This window comes from Hyaloscypha bicolor (assembly GCF_002865645.1).
Source record: "Hyaloscypha bicolor E unplaced genomic scaffold K444scaffold_126, whole genome shotgun sequence".
Lineage (NCBI taxonomy): Eukaryota > Fungi > Ascomycota > Leotiomycetes > Helotiales > Hyaloscyphaceae > Hyaloscypha > Hyaloscypha bicolor.
This window is the reverse complement of record NW_020194628.1, coordinates 1062098-1083919: the sequence shown is the minus strand read 5'-3', so window position 1 is coordinate 1083919 and position 21822 is coordinate 1062098. Positions and strand designations below refer to the sequence as shown.

The 21822-nt window shown below is 39.6% G+C and overlaps 7 protein-coding genes across 7 annotated transcripts; all 7 read left to right on the top strand.

Moving 5' to 3' along the window:
• Positions 1-2846: 2846 nt before the first annotated feature.
• On the top strand, positions 2847-4589 carry K444DRAFT_633874 (uncharacterized protein; the record flags this gene model as incomplete). Its single annotated transcript, XM_024883672.1, has 2 exons — positions 2847-3081; positions 3178-4589. The coding sequence occupies 2 exons, from the start codon at positions 2847-2849 to the stop codon at positions 4587-4589; spliced, it is 1647 nt and encodes a 548-aa protein (XP_024731901.1).
• A 100-nt stretch (positions 4590-4689) lies between these two features.
• Positions 4690-6499, top strand: K444DRAFT_94797 (uncharacterized protein). Its single transcript, XM_024888828.1, has 2 exons — positions 4690-6369; positions 6456-6499. Exon 1 carries the CDS (start codon positions 4789-4791, stop codon positions 6046-6048), a length of 1260 nt encoding a protein of 419 aa, XP_024731900.1. The 5' UTR covers positions 4690-4788; the 3' UTR covers positions 6049-6369; positions 6456-6499.
• An 842-nt stretch (positions 6500-7341) lies between these two features.
• K444DRAFT_696324 (uncharacterized protein) lies at positions 7342-9075 on the top strand (the record flags this gene model as incomplete). The annotated part of the gene is made up of 4 exons (XM_024887907.1): positions 7342-7407; positions 7438-7787; positions 7849-8773; positions 8890-9075. 4 exons carry the CDS (start codon positions 7342-7344, stop codon positions 9073-9075), a joined length of 1527 nt encoding a protein of 508 aa, XP_024731899.1.
• A 7106-nt stretch (positions 9076-16181) lies between these two features.
• Positions 16182-17173, top strand: K444DRAFT_568909 (uncharacterized protein). The gene is made up of 4 exons (XM_024877216.1): positions 16182-16490; positions 16539-16638; positions 16696-17052; positions 17103-17173. The coding sequence occupies exons 1-3, from the start codon at positions 16326-16328 to the stop codon at positions 16878-16880; spliced, it is 450 nt and encodes a 149-aa protein (XP_024731898.1). The 5' UTR covers positions 16182-16325; the 3' UTR covers positions 16881-17052; positions 17103-17173.
• K444DRAFT_94781 (uncharacterized protein) lies at positions 16782-17591 on the top strand. Its single transcript, XM_024888827.1, has 3 exons — positions 16782-17052; positions 17103-17389; positions 17436-17591. The coding sequence occupies exons 1-3, from the start codon at positions 16974-16976 to the stop codon at positions 17580-17582; spliced, it is 513 nt and encodes a 170-aa protein (XP_024731897.1). The 5' UTR covers positions 16782-16973; the 3' UTR covers positions 17583-17591.
• A 546-nt stretch (positions 17592-18137) lies between these two features.
• Positions 18138-19444, top strand: K444DRAFT_94697 (uncharacterized protein). The gene has a single exon (XM_024888826.1). The coding sequence runs from the start codon at positions 18188-18190 to the stop codon at positions 19349-19351; it is 1164 nt and encodes a 387-aa protein (XP_024731896.1). The 5' UTR covers positions 18138-18187; the 3' UTR covers positions 19352-19444.
• A 797-nt stretch (positions 19445-20241) lies between these two features.
• On the top strand, positions 20242-21031 carry K444DRAFT_633870 (uncharacterized protein; the record flags this gene model as incomplete). The annotated part of the gene is made up of 4 exons (XM_024883671.1): positions 20242-20589; positions 20670-20783; positions 20829-20847; positions 20895-21031. The coding sequence occupies 4 exons, from the start codon at positions 20242-20244 to the stop codon at positions 21029-21031; spliced, it is 618 nt and encodes a 205-aa protein (XP_024731895.1).
• Positions 21032-21822: the final 791 nt, after the last annotated feature.

Sequence of the window (21822 nt, the reverse complement as noted above, 5' to 3'; positions counted from 1 at the left end):
ACTAATATTCTAATTCTTTACTTATCTTTCCTTATTTTAATAGTAATCTTAATTACTATTCTCGTTTTAGGAGCCTTATTCTCTATAATATAAATAAGTATAATTACTATAGGATATATCCGTTTCCCGGCTTCTTTAGTTCTAGATACTTATATATCTTATAGCTAGACTTATTATAGTTATAGCAAGTCGGTTTTTCCTAATTTAGATAAGTAATAGTATAATAACTCTTTTTCTAGTAAGTAAAGCAAGTTATATCCGGTTTTATAGATCCTAATATAGGTATTATATTAGACCCTATTATTATACTTTTACTATCCTGGTTATATAAACCTTATAACGGGAATATACTTCTTTTCCGTTTCTCTTTATTATTTCTTTTTTTCTTTTTCTAATTTCCTTTCTTTTATTAATCTATTAGCTTATTATTATATTTCCGTTAAATAGACTAGTTTAAGTTATTCTTAACTCTTATAGCTACAGAAATAAGCTTCTTCCTTTCTTATAGAGTATTTCTTTAGTAATTAATCTCGTTCCGAATCTCTTACCTTAAACTATTAAATAAGTTATTCCGCTCTTATAGTAAATCCGTATATCCCAAGTTATTTAATAGGCTATCTAAGTAGAATATAAAGCTTTAGATACTCTAACCTAGCTACTATTTTGTATTCTTAAACTTAATAAGAATATTATTACTATAGTTCTCTGGATCCAAGATAGAATTCTTTATAAACTTAATAAAGGTCTCTTAATTTATAGTATTAATATCTACTAATTACTCCCTATATTTCTAGATATCTCTGGCTATATTCTTAAAGCAGGAAATATAATATATAACCTTTACTATATCTATAGCCCAGGTAATTCTGCTATCTTTATACTATTTTAGCTCTGCCTAATAAAAGAAATCCTGGGCTTCCTTAATACTCTTCCCCTTATAAGTTAGTAATTCTCGGGTTTTTGGAGTCCTGTAAACCAAATATACTACTAGTAGTATAATAGGTTCTATAATAGGTACCCGAATATTCTTAAGATAGCGAATCTGAGCTTCTAGATTCTCCAGATCCTCCCTCTATTATATCTCTGCTTCTAACTCAGTAATATAATAACGAGCCGCCGCTAGCTTTTCCGTTATTATTATCCTGCTAGCTGGTTCTAGGGGTATCTGAATTCCACTCCCTTCTCCTGATTAGGCAGTAGCTAGAGTGGCTGACTAGGCGCTTCCCTGGGTGCCCGACTGGGTCGCCCCAGTAATAGCAGAGGCGCTTCTTCTGGTTAATACTCTAGCCATTAGTGGTTTTGTCTATTAATGGCTTGACTACCTCGCAACGAACTGCTCCCCGAAGGTTGGATCAATTAGAATGTAAGGTATGTAATAGCAGGGTAATATATAAGTAGTCAAGGTAAGTAAGCTACAGAGTAACGCTTGCAAGTATAACTAATTCCAAGAATTGATTCTAACAAGAGACTAATTAATACCCCTTCCAAAGCTAGGAGCGTCTCCCTATATATTCCCTAGTACTTAGCCAGGCATGCGAAGCCCTTTACTTAATTAGGAAATCCCATGCGATCCATATGATTCCGATCGCAAGCTGTACCCAAAATAGGAAACTAGATCCACGACATCTGACACCTGTCCATGCGCCATCACGTGTGCCCATTACAGGTATCGCCAATATCCAGATCCTCCCTATAATACAAGAGATTGCTTCCTTATAACAAGAATACCTCCTATTAATCGACTTAATATAATACCACCTGTCAGGCCTTGCCGGACTACTAGATAGACAATTCCGACTCCTCTGCGAAGATATAGTAGGATAACTACGAGATATAGTATATAAAGAGGTTACGAGACTAAAACATCCCAATTATAATATTCCAATATACCAAGGTTAATAAGGCGTTCGGAAGCTTATCTATTATAATATCCGCTTTTCCCGTATATATATAGATTACAGAAAAGGTCTATAAGTCATAGTAGAATTTGACTAACCTCCCCAAATTAATAATAAATCTATAAAGCAGCAAGAGGACTAGTGGAAAGGAAGCAAGCTTTTACAAGTTAATTCGCTAGTCTGCTTTGTCTCAGCAAATAGTAAAATCATATTCCTCTCTGTCTATAATCCAACCCTGCCATTCCACGAAAGAAATAACTCCAGTTCAGATAACAAAAGACGACTAGATAATATTCCCAGCCTTTTCAGACAAGCGAATCATGCGTCTATACTACTGGGCTTGGCAGAATATAAAACGGAAGATACAGTTTGGATTAGTACTCACATTACGCCTTCCAAAACTCGGTAATCGCTCGTTGAGTTTCCGGGGATACTCCTGCTATCTTTTCAACTAACCCTATAAGCATTACAGAAAATGAGTCGGAAACTAAGCCTTCTATTCGCAGAGATCATAGCACCAGACTCGCAGACTTCTACTGCCGTCATCAAACCTCCAGTATACGCTACCAAAAGAGGATTCAGTTTCAATCTCGAAATTCTCGCTAGTATACCACTGACTCTAAAACCGGGGCAATCTTTCGATTACGCTAAGCTAGACGGTGGGTCCACGCTCGACGAAGCCCAACAGTTCGCCGTCATTCAAGCTCTCAGCACAGGACTAGCTCTCATTCAAGGCCCGCCAGGGACAGGGAAATCGTCTCTTTTTAGACGAAGGCCTGCGGCCTTCGTCTAAAAAGAGCCACGTGCTCACGCGTTTCTGTCCGTGCCCACGCGTTTCTGCCCGTCAAGGAAGAAGGAAGGACCGGCACCACCGTCATGATTTGGTGTCTACTCTTCTCTTTCATCTTCGTCACTTCTGCCGTTATTTGGCGTCAAGAGCTGTGAGCAATGCTTCCTTTACAGAGACAGCAGAGGACGCTGAGCGTCAAAGAGAAGAAGTTGAATGATCGCATCGCAAAGCTCGCGCGGGACGCGCAGCGGGCTGATGGGACTTCGATCAGCGACACCGACGTATCACAATGGATTGCTCCACCGATTTCATGGAGCTACCAGAACATGATCGTGATCGCCGTCAAACGCTTCAAAGACTTCATTAAGCTCGTCGGTCCAGACGACTCCCGAGGTAAGTCTGGCATGCCGGGTTGTCCAAATCGGCAGTGTCGATTTGCTGCTGCTCCCCTTCTCTTAGATCTAGCTAACACTTGACTCTTGAATCCAGTCCGAATCAAGGACCCAGAGATGTACTTCTGCTCCGGCGCCCAGCATATATCGCTCGAGCTGGTTAGGCTGTTCCTCCTGTACCTTGCTCGAACGTCGTCTGGCAAGCTAGACGAGAGGATCACCTCGAAAACAGCGCGAGGCTACATCTCGCACACGCTTTGCGCCGCCTACCGCTTCTCTGGTAAGAAGCAGCTGACCGCTGAAGAAATGTCACAGGCCTACGTATATATTAACAGGCTGGAGCGAGACGGCGAGCTATCAAACAAGACTCGAGTGAAGCCGGTGGCTACGAAAAACGATCTTGATGTCTTGATCGCTATGGTCTTCTCGGATGCCTTTGCCCTCAAGCTGTCTGGCGTCAGACTGATACTCAACCTAGCGCTGTACATGAATCTCTACGTCGATTCTTGCGGCCGTAGTTCGGACCTTGCTTGGGGTGGTCCGGCGGTTGTAGAACAGGCAAATCATTGCCTCTGCTGGGACCATTGCGACTTCTACGTGGTTCGCTTCGACGACGGTGATTGTGTGATCGCTGCCAACATTAATTTCAAGTACCAGAAAGGCCAGACGACCTCGGATGAGCAGAAAACTATCACTCTCCGATTGTTACCTACCGCGATGGCCACTCAGGACTCGTTACGTCTACTCGTCACGTTGGGCCTGGTCGACGGCGTTTTTGGGCCGGGGATGACATGGGCTGACCTGATTGCTGTTGAACCAAGTAAGCATATCCTCTGCGGACACAAATCGACGCCGCCTATTCTAACGAAGGACCCAATCGTAGGTGCCTATTCTCGCAAGATTCGTCAGTCGGAAGCCTTTGTCGGAGTTCCTGTGTTCCGGTCAGCATTAGGACAGCCTCTTCGCAGCGCAAAGCTTGGGGAGAATATCACAGGCCTTGGTCGCCTGGCTGGATTTGAACACCCCGCGACGCCATACTCGCTACGTAGAGGATACGCAAACGTACTCTACGCAAATGTGTCTACTGAAGATCGGAGATTCTTGATGGGCCACAAGACCAACTCGGATATTTATAGTCACTATTACTCTGCCATATCCGTTGTCAGTGTACAGGAGGTATTTCGTGGCATCCGCGCTGGTAATGCAGCCGAAATGCATGGGCTCTCCCTCAACAGAACCCAGCAGCTGCCCCAGACCATCAGCGAAGAAGGGTGGCTCAGGGTACAGCAGGATCCTGAGATCGTCAAGGCCGGTCTCGAATTCTCGCAGGTCAAATCTGAACTCTGCGAGTTATACGGATCGATCAGTGCTGCCGTCCGTGCTTGCGATCCTCTCATCGAAAGCCTCGTTGCAGCAACTGCACGGTTAAAGAACCGTCGAAGAGCTCTTATGGGCGCTATCTACCGAGAAGAATATCGCATGGCGTTCACGGGCCAGCATCCTCTATAACCCACGATTCCCCATCCAGAGTTTGGATCTATGTCTGCCGACACTACCCTAGTAGATGCTCATGACTGGATGCTCGAGGTCGCACAGGACGAGGAAGCTGTTCAGTCTCTAGATTACTTCGATATAACCAGCACTGTCGATTCACACGGACACGAGGGCCATGGCGAGGCTTCTGGCGAGGGCTCGTTAATGGCAGACAATGATTTCGAGACGAATGGCAGACAATGATTTCGAGACGAATGGCAATTCTTCCATCGGCTTACCCCATTACTATTTGGAGGGATTCGAAGCCATTCGTCTCCATAACATTAACGACGGAAGTGCAATACCAAAGAGCATGTCAATCACTCGATTTCGAGAGGTAGTGAGTTCGGGAGGTTATACAGATGCAGCGCTGTCTGATCTTATGGTCGAGGTTTTCTCTGCCACGCACAAGTCTGGTAAATTCATCCCTGGGGAGGAACCTCTACTTGGCACGTATACGTGTCGCTTTTCTGGGGCCGATCTATCCTCTAACTATCATGCACCTGAAGCTGCTCATTGTGCCCACGCCAAAGAAGTTAATAAGACTGCGAAGGAGGCCTTCGAAGAACATCTCTTGCCTCTCGAATTGCCATGCTCATACTATGCACAAGGGCCTCTCAAGCTGGTAAATCCAAAGCTTTGTGGGTTTTCCTCATTCAAGACTCGCCGTGATCAAACCCGACATGTCTTTCAGCATACACTAGTGCTTTACCATAAATATTACGTAGCCGGGAATATCCCTCATGGGGAGTGGCATTGCTACTACAATAGCTGTGCTATCCTCACAAATCCGACAGCCAATGATACTCAGGGCCCCCCAAAAGTTATACTATTAACAAGCTCGATCTTTTCCTCTGAAAAAGACTATCTCCGCCATTTGTACTATGAGCACCGACTTAGTCCCCTCTCCGTCAAGTCGATCTCGTGGTGCGGTATTTGCGAGCAGTTTCTGGAGTGGGAGCAGTTCGGGGTCAGGAAAGATGATCATTTTGCCTCCCATTGGGAGGAGGTATGGAGGTTGGTTAGAGAGCATGGGTACGCTGGCCAATTTGACAATGGACGTCGAACAATCCCTTCCTTCTGCCCGTTTTGCCTTCATAACGAGAATCTGTCGCCTATTGAGAGAATCTCGGCGACGATGAGCCAGGTCACCCGTTCTAGCAATTTTGACCACATAGCGGCACATATCGACGCCCCTAATTTGCTTTCAACTTTTATGTGCCCTTGCTTCCCAATAACCTGTACCTATCAGCAAGAGATGCTTCCCCAGGAACTGTCGAGTCATTTGAGCAATGTTCATGGCATAGCAATGCCCAAGACCACGCGCAAGGAACAGAGGGAAACGCAGAAGAAAGCAAGAGCCCTTGGTGAAAGATCCGTGAATGCTCAAGGAGGATTAGGAAGCGGGAAGCCATCAAAGAGAATAAAGATGTAAGGTAGTTAGTGTTAGGAGATTATGGCATCACTCATGTCAATCCTCCTGTCACGTGCTGCGCACAGGCATATATATAGCTTCTTCACCGCCCTTAGGGCACCATGATTCATAGATACATTTACACAAACACACCACATTCCACTTCCACAGCTTGTCCAGGCCGTGACACCTCCTCACCCACTCCTCTTTCGGCGGATGACTATCAAAAGATATCGCCCCAAAAATCTGTCACATGAGCATTCATTTCTTCTTCTTCCACCTATTTTCTATGTGTTCTAGACTTCTCTTCCTCGAATCCTCCATTTCTGCTATCAAACGCAGGTAAGGACTGAATGCCCGCGACGGTCCAACAGGATCCACCTTTATTTCAACCGAGTTTATCGTTGACTCGAGGATCTGCGAAATAGATTTCAGATCCTCCCATGCTGTCATTAGCTGAGCATTCACCACAATTAGTTCTTCTGTATCTTTGAAGTATGGCGGTTTTTGCCCCGCATATGACTCTACGTCTAGGACTCGTCGCATTAGCTCCCAGGACGACGACGAGGGGGGGAATTTGGCAGGCGAGCCAAAAGGAGAATGATAAAGACAATCAGAATGGCCGAGCTAAAGCTTTTGCCTCTGTGAAGTCGAAGGTGGTCCAGAGGTTAAGAGGATAGTTGACCTAATCGTAGAATGTTCCATTAGGGTAGTGGATGTGGATAGTTTGGTTATGGGAGAACGAAAGGCTGACAGCAGACATATTGAGGGCACTTGATTAACTTACCCTACATAATTGATCTATGGTAATCTGGCGAGAATTTTGATTAAGATGATGTTCAAACTGAATATCAATGCTAGTTCATCTCTTTTCATTATGATCACAAAAACCGGCCAGAGCCTCTGAGAAAAACCAAGTCGCCAATGTTATATTATTGTGTTATCTAAGATCAAATTGACAACCCCCCTTCTCTTCTCCCTTTTTGGATGACCACCACGAATTGCACATAATATTATGAAACACAGTTATCCTCTTTATGCAATACCGGTGCCTTGGTCGGCAGGCGCCGATGAATAATTAAGTCTATTTTTAGCGGCTGTGGCTGGGCTCACAGATAGAGCCGACTCTAATCATTTCCTGTGTTCGTGTCATTTTGAGTGAGGGCGAGTGCAGAAATTACGTCACCCAATGTTTCAAAGCGTTGTCAGTCATACGGCAAGGCGTTCAAATACCAGCCAGTGATCCATAATTTTTCAGATATCCACAGTCCAAGAATTGTACTACCCCTAGGTAACTTACAAACTTCTTGAACAATGGCTGCACCAATAGCTCTAGCTATAACTGGGACAACCTTAAGCATCGCCGCCAATGCTTTCAAAGTATGTCAACAAGTCTACGACCTCTCTAAGGGCATCCGCAATGCCTCAAAAGATATCCAGGATCTTACATTGAGTATCGACGGGCTATATCAAGTGCTAGGTTTACTTACAACCGCACTCACCTATCAAGACACAGGCGATATCAGGCTACCGTCACAGATGATATCGGACCTTGAGGTCCTTCTCGGGACTTGCATCGAGCTCTGTAAAGATGCCAAACGCGTGGTTGGTCCCTTCATTGCACCTGACGGCAAGAGTCGAGGCGGATTCAGGAACGGACTTAAGTGGGAGCTTTTCAGCAAGAGCGACGTCAAGTTATTACAGGAGGCGCTAGCAACTTGCAAAATCACCATTAATATTGCAATCTCATCGCTAAATTTGTAAGTCTCCCCCACCTCGTAACTCTAATCATGATCGAAGCTAACTATAGAATGCATATAGTGTGACGAATAGTCAAACAAAAATCGCCATCGAGCAGATCCGTAAGGATATTGCGATTCTTAGACTGTGTGCAAATCAACAAGAGCAACAGGAGATGCAAGGAGACTTGCAAGAGGCTTCAGGTACTTTCGCACGATCAAGCAATGCTTCTGGGAGGTTGAGCATTGCTTCGTACAGTCTTCCACTCCGCAGCTACATGGCAGAGACGGAGTCATTGATTGGCTCATCAGCTTCAGAGCCCTCTGAATCAGGGGACATGAACACGGTCAATCGAGACTCTGGACACGAGATCTCAGCGCCAGATCAGAAAGCCAATGAAATCTGGTATTCTGCGTGGCCTCTGCAACACGAGGAACTTTTGCCAGATGGCAAAGCCTACAGCATTGATCAGGATCTTTATCCTGGATCCTCTGTGGCTCGTCTTCCAGAGATGTTTTCAGCCAATGAAAGTGCTATGGAAGCGCCGAAGAAGGGATTTCTAAGAAAGACCGAACACTTGACATCCATCGAGCCTTCTAGTCTTGGTGATTTGATCCTGGTGGGTAGGATCAACACCAACCTCAAGCGCCCTGGAATTTTGACCGAGTTGGATTTTTTCCTCTTTTCAGAGAGACTCTTGGGGCTACGCCTGATGTCTAATCATGATCGACCTGACCTGCATCAACCGAATGATATGTCACCATCTGTCATAAACGCCTTCTCAGGTTTTTCGTACAGAATTATGTTCGAGATCGAGGTCGACAGAATAAGAGAGCTTAAGAGAGAGCCTGGAATATTCAAAAAGGAGCATGTGACAGCTTTATCATACCTGCGTAAGGATGAGAAGGGCTACGATTCAATGGAGTGGTATTTCATGTCTAAAGACGCCAGAAAAGATATCATGAAGTGGAAGAAGGCATTGGAGAAGGCTCGCGATGACCTTAAAGTAAAGAAAATGGTGGCATCTGGGTTTTAGTAAACGGCCGATGCGGCATTTCCATTTAGCATTGGTTTGAGAGTAGGGATCTCTTTGATACTAATAGAATCTAGGAATTGTGTTAGGTATATATCAATTCATACATTACGAATCATGCTCTCGATCAGTTATTGGAGCATTTAGTAAAGGATGGCGTAAGGCAAGTCATCCGTCTAGGCTTACGATCCAAATCCGATTTGCTTCAAAATCTCACTCTCTATTATATAAGGGAAGAAGTCGTACCCACGAAGACGGAAAAACATAATAAATAGGAACATAATTGGGATATTAGGGAAATACTATAAGAAATTGAAAATATATTATCTAGGTTAAATAATCCAAACTCCTGAATAAATATCCAAGCCCATCTTATAAGGACCTATAATCCGTACTTTAAGGAATTGTTCAGAAAGGGAATAGATAATAAGGGGTTTTAGGAAGTAAAGGAAAGAAAGTTTAGAGTTATAGAAAGTTGGCTTAGAGGAGCGCCGAAGAAACTTACTTCGAGTTATTCTATTACTTAGCTCTTGGCCATTTCTCTAAAAGAGATATTAGTATTAGAACGTAGTATTCTTTATAAGTACTAGATAGAGCAAAGAAGTATATAACTTACTAATAATCTCATTTATATACTAGATTTCTATTATGGTTCCAAATCCGTACTAGATAAATATTATAGTAAACTGAACTTTTAATATCTTCAAGAAGCTTATATTATTAGTATAATAATATCTGGCCTAGCAAGAAATATTAAGTTACTCTAGTATATTCGAGTAAAAGTTATACTTTATAAAGAAGCCGGAAAGGTTCTCGAGGCATATACTCTTATTATATTCTTACTAGGAATTAAATATATAATCTTGATTAGTAATTATAAATAGCTCTATCCTTAAATAAATAACTATAAGCTTTAATATAATAATTCCTAAGGCAAGAAATATTTCTTTAATATCTTACTATTTAAGTGTCTCGTTAGGCCGCCGGTAAGGAATCTCTAGGTCCTATTAAGTATATTAAAAACTTAGTAATAAATATACCCTTCTATCTTAGAGCTAGTTAGAGTCCTATTCTATCCGGATTTATAAGATTACCCCTTAGTATTAGAATATCCAGAAGTTAATAGGATACGAGATTACTTATATTGGCTTGATTACTAAGAAAAGAAGAACCTATAACCTGTCCAAGCTATTTCCTTATCTAGAACTAATATATTTAAAGTAAATATAATTACTACTCTTATATTATATCTTATAAAACAAGGAATATATAAAAGTAAAGATATTATAGTTATTACTCTATATTTAGGATAATTATAGAAAATTAAGAAGTAGCTAGCGAATTCCTTTGAGATTATTATTAGGGATCGGAATTAAGAAAAGTTAGAAGCTTAGGGATTTTAAGATAACCCGGAGACTTCTATAAATAGCCAAGTCCAAGTCTAGAAAATAATACTATATAATGCTTTAAGAATTACTACTATAAATAACTTCTAGGGTAAAGAGGCCAAAGTTATTATTATTTCCGTAGTTTAGAGTAATAATAAGCGGAAATATAGATTCTTAAAGACTTCTAATTATATTAATATACTACTAAGTTATATATAATATAGGATATATATTATTAGTAACTCTAATATCTCGAAACCTGTTTTTATATAGGCTAAAGTATTTTCTATTTTAGAATACTTAAACAAAATTAGTCCAAACCTTGCCTTATATTGTTTTTAATATAGAGAAATACCTATTAAAGTCTTAGTACTAGACAATTTCGCTTGGCTTGCTCCTAAAGGCAAATATACTAAGAAATACTTATTAAGACTTCTCTATAGTTATTCTTATCCTAATATATATTATTCTATATCTTTATATAATATAGTTTATTACCTTAAATACTATCTAAGAATAAAGAAAGGTTATAAGTATAAATATCCGAGATCTTATAGAGATTTATATAAGCCAAAATACCAAGTTATATTATTTAATATCTCTTTACTATATAGATATATTACTAAGTAGCTAAGATATTATAAGGTACAGATCCTAGAAGAGGTTTGCTATTAGATTTAGATAGAATAGGTTATAGAATATTATAAATATAAAATTCAAGTCTATTATTATAAACTGCCTTTAGATATTAATTATTTCTATTTAGTAACTTATAGGGCAGTACTAACTTATAAATATAACTATATATATAATTACAAAAATTATAATACTAGAATTAAGAATATAATTATTAAGAAGATATATAGAGTTTATAATACTTAGTATAGAAGACTATATATAACCTGTAGTTATAGCTATAAAGCTCTATATTATGGCAATATGTCCTATCCTTTTTATATAGAATCCTGTAAAGTTAGCTATAATTATTCGAAATATAACAAGTTATATTATAAGCCTTATATACTATATATAGAGGATTGTACTTAGTCTTATCTATATTACAAATAGTACTCGTTATCCTATATAGTATCCTGTAATCTACTACTATACTTAGAGTACTATATAAAAATATTAGTTTATAGGTATTAATATCCGTTTATTTATAGGGAGGTCTATCCAGGTATTATATTTTATTAAATTTATATATATCTAATAATTAAGGAAATAGTTATAGACTTTATTCTATTATTTACTTTTAAGGAAATTAATCTTAATAAGAATTCTTATATTATACTATCCTATAGATATATTCTTACCCTAGAGAATATAGATAGATATATAAGTATATTAGATTTCTATACTATAAATAGTAAAGGCTTAATTATAGACCTAAAGAATAGTACCGAACCCTTCTTTGCCTCCGGGATAAAAAGCTACCTAACTTACTGCGGTTCTTTATAAAACCTCAACTACTATAGCCGTATTATTTATTAAGTATTAATTAATAAGGTAATAAAGAAATTTATTATCTAGGCTAATATGAAATTCATTTCTCTAGTTACTAAGATGCAAGTAATTAAGGCAAAGCTCTATAAGATTACGGCTTCTAATAAGATATTACTAGAAACTCCTCTATTAGGACCTCTTTAGTTAAAGGGGAGCCATAACTACCAAATCTCCCAGATCAGAATACTTATATGAAAAGATAACTAATATAAAAGAATTATTAGGCTTTAAAGACAAATTAATAAGTTTTTATAACAGGTTAATAAGAAAGAATAACCCTTTAGCTATATCTATAACCTCGTTTAAGATACCTGCAGATATTATAGAATTAATATTAATTTATACTCCAAAGTTAATATTCTTTAGGTATATAACCGGCTTCTAGCTATAATACTACTTATAAGATACGATTATACTATTCTCCTGACTTTCCTTAATAATTAGAAAGGCAAGACTAGTATAAGTTCTTCCAGAATCCAGGTTAATTTAAGTATTAATAGAAAGAAATACGAAAACTTAATAGTAGAATCTAAGTCAAGAACCTAATCAGGACACTATATTAAGGGCCTCCTATACTGGGTACGGTTTCTCGCCCTCAAGCAGAGCCTTGTAAAGCCTGGATTAAAGCTTATATAGCTCTTGAATAAGGCCGGAGAATATCTTTAACTTATATACTATATATATAATAAATATTCCGGCCAAACTGCAGGTATAGGAAACGAAGTTAAGGAAGTTGAGAAGATATTACGAGATTCGATATTCTATATACTAGTAAGTAATAAGAAAAAAGCAGCTATATATATAGCTATAGTATATGACTTTAGAGGTACTGGGCATTAGTATTACTATAAGAATGGCCATCTATTTATGATTAGAGAATATGGTATGCTAATGGAAACCTCTCAATGCCTATAATATAGTTCTCCGGTTAGTAGTTATAATTATTAAGCTATTGGCGGTGTCAGACCTGCAACGGACTTGGAGCGTCAATTCGGCGGAGTTAGAATTTGATATTAGTAATATAGAAAAGAAGAGCGATGGGAACAAATGAAGACAATTACAGGAACGTTATAGAGACTGGAATTTAGCTACTTTAATATTGCATATTATTTTTTTGATAAAGGCAATTGGTGTTGGAGATTTTTTGCCTTAATATACATAGCCAGTAGCCTGCCTAATGTCATGACCCTTTGATAACTTGTTATTGTACTTGACCTAGTGAAAACAGCCCCTTGGACTCGAAGACTTGCAATGAACACAAAATGGTAATATTCCCTTTGACGCTATAGGGAAGTGTTGCAAGTCCTGTAACAGTTAAGCAAGAGCGTTATCCTCTCGCTCTGCTGTTTATTGCTTAATGACCAAGTATAGCTAAAGTTGGTATTAAGCATCCAATATCTTTGATTAGAGCTGCTAAGATTAAGCTGACAGCTTTCAAGCATCTAATACATGTTAGCCCTTGACCCTTCCAAATAGTATTATAGCAGTCATCTTTGAGCTATAGCTGACTGGTTCCTTGTAACCTAGGTTAACGGCTATTAAGTTCTTGAGCTACTATATTACTATCTCTAGTATGTTAAGCTACTTTTAAAAGTAGATTTTCCAGAAATAGCTATACTCCCTAACATACGCTGATTTGCGTCTAAAATAGTAATTAAAAAGTGCTCAAATCTAAGGTAGGAGAGTTGGGATAGAGATATAAAACTTTTAGAGCAATTTTTTTAGATAAGAGAATTAGCAAAGCAAAATTGACTTCTAAATATCATTAATTTCTGAATATTATTGACTTTTAAGTATTATTGACTTTTAAGTATTATTTTTAAGTATTATTGACTTTTAAGTATTATTGACTTTTAAGTATTATTGACTTTTAAGTATTATTGACTTTTAAGTATTATTATCTTACCTTACTACCAAGAAACTTGTTTTAAAATGTAACTATAGCAGACATTGCATTTAACAGGACTAATGCTACCGCGGCGGTTTAAATAGGCAAAGGTAAAGGGACCATTTAATTTAATGGCCTTGCGACCTCAAAGTTAATCCCTGGCCTAGATATAAAGTGGATTACTACCGATTAATTATAATAAAATATAAAAATTTTAAAGCTTAAGAAAGTTCTTAATATTAAAGTTAATTATTATTTTAATTAGGCAGAGGAGATTAAGAAGATCTACCTGGCAAAGGCTTTAATTACTGCAAATAATAAAGGCGATTAATTAAGTAAATAAATCTCCTTAAATAATATAAACTTTTTTGTTTAATTTATATATTAGTATTAATAATAGTATATATGGCAACGGGTATTAATAAAAAGTGGATAGATGAAATAAATTAATAACTTAAATTAATCCCTGATTAAATAAATTCTAATTATATTTTAATATTATTTAAAGAAGTATAATATGAAAAAGCTATATCTTTAGAGGAGATTAAATAGATTATTAATATAAAGAATATTTTTGGGGTTAATTAGCTTAAAGAAATTAAACAGATTTATATAATAAAGGCCTTATAGATTTCTTCGGATAAAAAGACTTGGTAAAGTAAGTCGAAATCCTTATAACTTGCTATTTATTAATTGAGAGTACCAGAATTTTAAGTTATAGTTAAGATATCGGGAATTACTAAAGGCTAGATAAAAACAACAAATTACGAGTTAAAACTAATTAAAGATAAAAAAGCTAATAAGAATATAAAAGATAAAGAGGTTATAGCCTTTATCCAAGAAGTTTATATATATATTATATTTATTATAAAAAAGATTTTAAGCAGTAATAACGACTATAAGCTTTATATAGAAATTTTAGATATAAATAATATTATAGTAAGTTAGTAATAGAGCCATCCTAATAAAAAGGATATAATTAATTTAATTAATATAAAAAAAATTAAGGATATTATAGTCAAGGCCCATTTTCAGGCTATAAAGTTTGAAAAAGATCCTACTAATATAAAAGCGAAAGAATAGTTTTTTAATAAAGTACAAGAATTTGCTAAGTTAGTTAAGGCAAGCTTTTATCCTAATACTTGAATATTAAAACCGTTTTTTGAAGTGCCAAAGCCCTTACTATCTGGAGGAAATGGCACTGGACCTACGGGTACTACTAGTAATACTCTTACAGGTACTACTCCTATAGGTACTGCTCCTATAGGTACTGCTTCTATAGGTACTACTCCTGCCAATATTATAATAAGTAGTATTATAAATAACGGTATAGATAAAACCAATATTAGTATAGACCTTTATAAATTAAACAAACTAAATACAGGAAAACCGGGTTTTACTAAAGATAAAAAGATAATTATAGAATATAAGTTTAAGTATTTCAAAAAGGGTAATAAAAAAGGCCAAATATATAACGGGTAACTTTTTATCGCAATTAGATTATAAGCCTGCCCTTATATTAAAGTTCTTCTTTATAAAGATTTTACTAAAAATATAGTTAATATATATCTAAATTGCCTTTATATAATGGAAGTTAGTAGAAAGACTAAGAAAGATGAATTTATTAAGATCCTTTATACTATAGCCGAATCCTGTGGACCGGAGCCCTTGAAAGAACCTGTAATTTATGCTTTATATAAACAGAAAGAAGGAAATCCTATCTAGATATAGTATATAAACCTTTAAGATTAGGTAGAAAGTAAAAGAGCCGCAGATAACTTACTTCGGAAATATATAGAATGAAAAAAAAATAAGAGGGTCCAGTTTTATATAGCCTATAGTATTAAGGAAAAACCAGAAAGCCGAGATCGAGTAGAGAATAAGCGTGCTTATGTCTATAGGAAAAAGGCCGATATACCTGCGACTAAAGACAGGACCTTCCCATTTATTGGAATATTAGTCTCGCGAGTAATAAAGGCCAAAGCTCAACCGATAATCAATGTCGAAGGGCAGTATACAACTATAATAAAAGCGTAAGGTGGATTTGATCCGACCAGCTTTCTTTCTTTTACTACTTAGTATAAAAAGAAGCATAATATAAAGCTAGGTACAGATCCTGCAGAGCTAACAAAGTTAATGGCTGCGTTCAAAACTATTCAAGACGCGCTCAGCCTGTAGCCGTTGCTTCTTTCTTCTAATCAGATTTCTTTTTAGGTTTCAGGGCTTTCCTCACTTGATATATGGCCCCAAGGACTTGCTTGCTATCCTCTTTTCATTGAATTTGCCTTTCCTTCTGCATTTGTTTTAAGTCTGTTATTTGTTGCATTTATTGCGTTACTGTAGTGTATTTTAGTTTTAGACTTAATTTATTGAATTTGAGGACCCTGCACGTTGTGCGATACGCAACAAAAAAGTAGCATATAATCTCCAGTCTTACAATATATCGAAGACAGATGTTATTCCCTCAATCCTGCGAGAAGGAGAGGTTAAGTTAATGCCTTACAAGTTAAGGCTACAAGGCTAAAACGAAAACCCCTCAGAGAGCCGATAGCGCCACCGAACGAAATTGAAAGGTACACGTTCTCAACAATCCTCTCCGCAATTATCGAACCTTCCTGAACCAACGCTACCTTCCATTGTCTCGGGAATTTCTCTAACCATACATAGTTCGATCAGTCTCAGTTGTGTATCTAAAACGGACATCCAATACCCAGCCGACGACGATTCCCGCCGTTCTGACATTATGCCGGTAGTTTACTCGAAACTAGACGCATTACCACTGCCCTTCCTCTATCTTCTAGAGGTCCTTAAGCACTTGGATCGGACTGGGTGGAAGAGATGGCTTGACCGGCCTGAGAGTGTAGCCGCTTATATGTATCGGCTGGAATTTCTGGTGATGTTCGCGCCAGTAAGTCCTGTCATTTACTCGAAATTATGTTTGTTAACCTAGAGGTAGACAGGCGTCGATAAGGAAAGGTGTAGGTGGATAGCATTTTGTTACGACATTGTAGAGTCGTTTGCTGGAGACATCCTAACGTATGCTCCTGTTTCTAAAGGTGAGCATTGTTGCCTCTAGATAGCACAACTACCGCGCAAAGACTAACAAATAGTAGCTGAGAAGTATAAACTCGAAGACTTTGGCATCCGATATATCGAGAGCTTGTTACAACTGGTTGACCCAAAGCTTGGTGCAAATATCCGGGCTGTATGGGAAGAGTACGAAAATGGCAACACTCCTAAAGCGACACCAGAAGGCAGATGGGTACGAGAGATGGATAAATTTGAGTGTATGATATAGGTATATGAGTACGAGCAAAGTATATACGGAGAGCAGAACTCGGAGGAATTTCAAGGACAGACAAAATATATCCATTCTTAGGAAGGAAAGGACATGTTAGAGCTGTTGCAGCAAGAGAGACAGGCTTACTTCCAAAAGCGAAGCCAGCGAACTCCTGTTATCTTCGTCAAAGGTATATCTTGCTCGTCTTGGTTAGCCTGGTACTAACTAACTATCTTACAGGTACATTTGGTGTTGACACGAAGACTCAATGCGACCTTTTATGCAAGGGATTTGATTTTCAGCACATATCCTTACGTGACGTGTTACGTGAAAAGGCTGCCGATCAAACGTACCTCCATGCTAAATTCGTGAGAGATTGCCTCGAGGAAGATGTAAATGTTCCGACTCAATTGGCGATTAGTTTGCTTGAGTTGAAAATCAATGAAGGGAGAAAAGAAGGGAAGAGCTGGAGCCTTGTGGAGGGGTTTCCAGAAAGTATGGAACAAATTCTTGAGTTCAAAAAGAAGGTCAGTAAGTGTTTCCGCATGAGAAGAGTCTTGCTTATATCAATAGGTGCAAAAATCAAATTACGTACTATTTCTGAGCTGCTTATCAGCGGAAACGCCGAGACATTCCCTAGGTGGAGGTAGTGATGATTCGGATGTTGTGAATCATTTGAAAGCAGTAGAGGGGTACTTTAAAGAGGTAAGGAGGAAGTAAAGCCTAGCAAAAGATGATTACTGATTGTGTTAATTAGATTTGCGGTGATGGGTCTGTGGAAGAAGTTTATGCCTTAGCTAAGAAAGCAGTAGAAGACTTCATTCAGCAAGCGGAAACAGAGAAATAGAGTTGGGTATTTCATTGTCCACTGTTATGTATAGAAAGCGTCAATAGCGATGAACCAAATCAGACAGACGCTTTCGCAGTGCAGATCTCCTCAGCATATTCTCGTTTATATCTAAACTCCGAAATCCAAAATTCTCAATTATAGTGTTCCTAGCCCAGACTCCATTGCCTGTCTGGTTAGGGCACATACACACGAGTCTCTGCACCGTGGACAAGCCAGTCGATGTCCTTATGCTTAAGCCTATCTAGTAGTGTGTACGCTTGTAATATCGGGTTGGAGATCGCGAGCGACGTGATGAACTCGCTTGAACTCGAGGTGAGAGTAAGACTCCGCGCTAGGACACGTGCGAGGTCTTTCTGCCGATAGACACCGCTGTTGAATACAGCAACACATTTAACACGTGATGCGTGTTCCCTGTACCTAAATAGCGCCGGACCAAATCATACATCGTGATGATAAGGTTTCCGCAGTCCAGCAAATGGATCAGGCAGACTCTCAGCGAGGCTCACCACCCATCCTATTCGACCAGCCAAGTCATGGATCGCAGGATGACTCGAGTCATCTTCCTTGGAGCAACAAGATATCTAGCCAAATCAATACGGACATTCTCGGTCAGTCTGATTTTGTCAACGATCAAGTAGGCTCTCATGCGTCGATCGATAACGCTCTTCAAACCAACGGCCTCTTTACGCCACCCCAATCGAACTGCATTGGGCACTTCTCAAACAATCTACAGCTGCAACAATCTCTCAACGCCGCGGCGTCTGCGGACTGTCGGCACACATCCAACGACCAAGAAACCTTCCTCACATTTCTTAAAGACGGTCTCCGAATCAACAAGCTCACGACGTTATCGCCGCCGCGTCAACCGAGCTATCTCGAGGATTCTCTGGGTCACACGTTATCAGAACAGTCTGCCAATGCCGCAGCCTTCTCACAAGGCTCATATCCGGTCAACAACCAACACTCCTCTATCACAGATCACGGCAACGCTTTCCTCGGGTTTGTCGACGTCGTTCAACAAACCAGTGGGCTCGCGCCGGCACGGCCTCGACCAAGTCATCTCGAGGATTTCTTGAACTATACATTATCAGAACAATCTGCCCATACCGCAGCCTACTCACAATGCTCATACCCAGCCAGTGATCCACAGACCACTCTTATAGGTTTCGACAACACTGTCCAGCCCTCGTTAGCTTATTCGAATTATCTTGGGAATTTCCCTAACTATACATTGGAGCAGTCTGCTAGTGTAGCAGCCAACTCACAATGCTCATACCCAGCCAGTAATCTACAGACCACTCTTACAGGCTTCGACAACACTGTCCAGCCCTCGTCAGCTTATTCGAATTATCTTGGGAATTTCCCTAACTATATATTGGAGCAGTCTGCCAGTGTAGCAGCCAACTCACAATGCTCATACCCAGCTAATGATCCACAGACCATTCTTACAGATCCCGACAACACTTTCCAACCCTCGCCGTCGTTTGATTCGACCCGTCCTGGGAATCTCCCGAGTCATACATTGTTCGCAGAGTTTAATGATGCCACAGCCTACTCACAAATTTTATATCCGGCCAACAATCTACAAGCTACTCTCGCAGATCTCGGCAACGTCCACCAAACCTCGCCGCGCTCTTAGTCGAGCTGCCATGAAGCCTGGGAGAACAATACTTTGGCCGAATGTGTCGGACATTCTTCTATCATTATTCCTTTGAGCCTGGCCTTGACAGAACACCAAGATCTGGCCCAGAACTTCGAACAATACCCTCTTCTCTAGCTACTTTAACCAAATATTGAGCACCAGCTTGGGTCACCTAGTGCCGGCATGGCTCTCGTGAACCAAAGTCTGGCACTCAATCGTCGACAAAACCCCTGTATAGGATGCCGACTTCGAAAGATAAAGGTATTTTCTCTTACTTTGCAATAAGGGAACTGATACACTAACTTCGCTTTAGTGTCAGAAGACTTCTTCGAGCACTGGGGAACCTCGTTGTGTGCGATGTGTTAGACAACATATTCTACAGCAGGTTTGCATTCGATTGCGCGTTACAGATTATAAGGTCTTCGAAAAATGTTCTTTTACCCTGACGCTGTTGCCGTAGCTGAGACTAATAATTCCAACAAGGGTAGAATGAAATTTACGAAACCCAGTTTACGCTTGTACGGTCGAGCGATTCGAATTCTCGAAGAACCGCGGAGTTGGAACACTACCCCGATAGACCTCCTCTGCTCGTAGAATGCTGTGAATTTCGTCCAACTGAACATTACCAGACTGAGGCCGTTCAGAAAAATTCATCTAGCTTGCATGTAGCGAAGACTACAGCTTTTTGCCTGATAAACCCCCGGATCGACATATCGCAATACGTCAAGAAATGCATCAGATATGCTATATATGAAGCATGCAAACGTCAAGACATTGTTTCAACCTTCTTCCGGCTAGCATGTTCTCATAATCAGGTAAGCTTTCTCTTAGATTTATCGGCTCACGAGCTAATGTAAAAGGAACCAATTATACAGCGGTGTTTTGAGATGTACACAGCTCTCCGTCTTATAATGAAAGGGTGCCAGTTCTCTGGGAAAAGAAAAAAGAGAACTGGTCTTGATAATGACTATCTAGGGAGGGCGAAAATCGAAGACACAGACTCTGCGTGGTTCGGTTGCATACCCATACCTCGCATGGTGGCAAACCAAGTCAATCACCGATTAGAGTTGAGAATGAAAGAATTAGATAGTGAGATTTTGAAGGATGCTGACGATTTGCTACAAACCAAGAAACAGCACGCGTGGGTAGTTGGTACCCTGGCTTTATTTCTAGTCTTGCATATTCAAGAGCTTGATGCAGGAAGAAACATATTTTGGAAACGTTACAAAGACCCGGTAAGCTCTTTTAATCTAAGGAAAGCGCAAGACGCTAACGACCTCAGCTCGGATTTTGGATACATCCATCGAAGCTATAGGCGCTCATTGAGGAAGCAATTGCCTCTTCTAATTCCCTCTTATCGCATTATCATTATGTGTTTGGGCGAAAGCCACTTGACATGAATTGGGACGAACAGAGATCGAGGGATATGGTAAACAATGACAAAACATTTATTGACTCTGTTAAAATGCTTCAGACTTACGTGTTAAAGCTGAGTAAGTAATGTAAGCAAACTTGTCCTTTCAGAACTGACAATTAATAGTGGAAAAGGGCATGGTTGGTCGGAAGGCATGCGACCTATACGAGGCTGGAAACCCAAAGAGTGTGGAGTTTACAGCGAGTTCGTTGCTATTTGTTAAAAATATCAGTGAGGGCTGTGAGGTGAAAGGCTTCTATTAGGATGACCATTAGCCATTAGTTTGTACCAAGAGGTGACCTAGTATCTGTGGCTTATAACAATGGCTTGCACCAAGAGGTGACCCATTTTACAGCATGGCCAATAACTGTCTTGTCTATTTTACCTCCAATCACTTCCTAGATATCAAAAGCGTGTTTCTTGCCAGATACAACAATCGTCTTGCACTCTACCCCGCGTTGTTTAAGTGCTTTGTGGAGATTATATCCGTGTGAATTGTCGAAGATATCGTCATCCTCTGCCATTACTTGACAGACTAGCGGGTAATTGATGCTTTGCGAGAGCTGCAGTGGACCTATACATCCAGTCAAAACTAGTCTCGTTGATTGTCAAGCCTTTGCCTTACTGATTGCATCAATCTGTTCCTCGCTTACGGACCCCTTCTCTGGTAACTTCAGTGCACCACTCTCGTCTCTTAGCAGACCCTTGATTAAGAATTCTGCTATAAGACTTTTGGTGAAGACTTTCCTGCCCATGAGTTCCCTAGGCCTTATATAGTCCTCCGCGTTCTTGGGAGGGGCAATTTCGGTGGGGGGCGATTCGAATGTGGTTGCAGCGGCAAGAAGCTCTGGAGTTGGCGGTAGTGGTGGAAGTTTCGAGAACCGACCTGTTCTGAGAGATGGGACATTGTGCATATTCGTTGGTCCGTACATTGAGAGGATAGCAGTCGGGTGCTCTCTCTATAATTTGGGCTACTTCTTGTCAACACCATTTGTTCCGGCGTAAGGATAGTACTCACAGTTAGGAATGCCAGGAGTGAACCCGCTGAGGCACC

Bases quoted from the DNA above. Each gene is read 5' to 3' on its own strand.
- K444DRAFT_94697 (XM_024888826.1), top strand. From the start codon at position 18,188: ATGGATCAGGCAGACTCTCAGCGAGGCTCACCACCCATCCTATTCGAC.
- K444DRAFT_94797 (XM_024888828.1), top strand. From the start codon at position 4,789: ATGATTTCGAGACGAATGGCAGACAATGATTTCGAGACGAATGGCAAT.
- K444DRAFT_568909 (XM_024877216.1), top strand. From the start codon at position 16,326: ATGCCGGTAGTTTACTCGAAACTAGACGCATTACCACTGCCCTTCCTC. The intron at 16,491-16,538 runs GTAAGTCCTGTC...ACCTAGAGGTAG, and splicing joins TTCTGGTGATGTTCGCGCCA to ACAGGCGTCGATAAGGAAAG. The intron at 16,639-16,695 runs GTGAGCATTGTT...AACAAATAGTAG, and splicing joins GTATGCTCCTGTTTCTAAAG to CTGAGAAGTATAAACTCGAA.
- K444DRAFT_94781 (XM_024888827.1), top strand. From the start codon at position 16,974: ATGTTAGAGCTGTTGCAGCAAGAGAGACAGGCTTACTTCCAAAAGCGA. The intron at 17,053-17,102 runs GTATATCTTGCT...ACTATCTTACAG, and splicing joins TCCTGTTATCTTCGTCAAAG to GTACATTTGGTGTTGACACG. The intron at 17,390-17,435 runs GTCAGTAAGTGT...TTATATCAATAG, and splicing joins TTCTTGAGTTCAAAAAGAAG to GTGCAAAAATCAAATTACGT.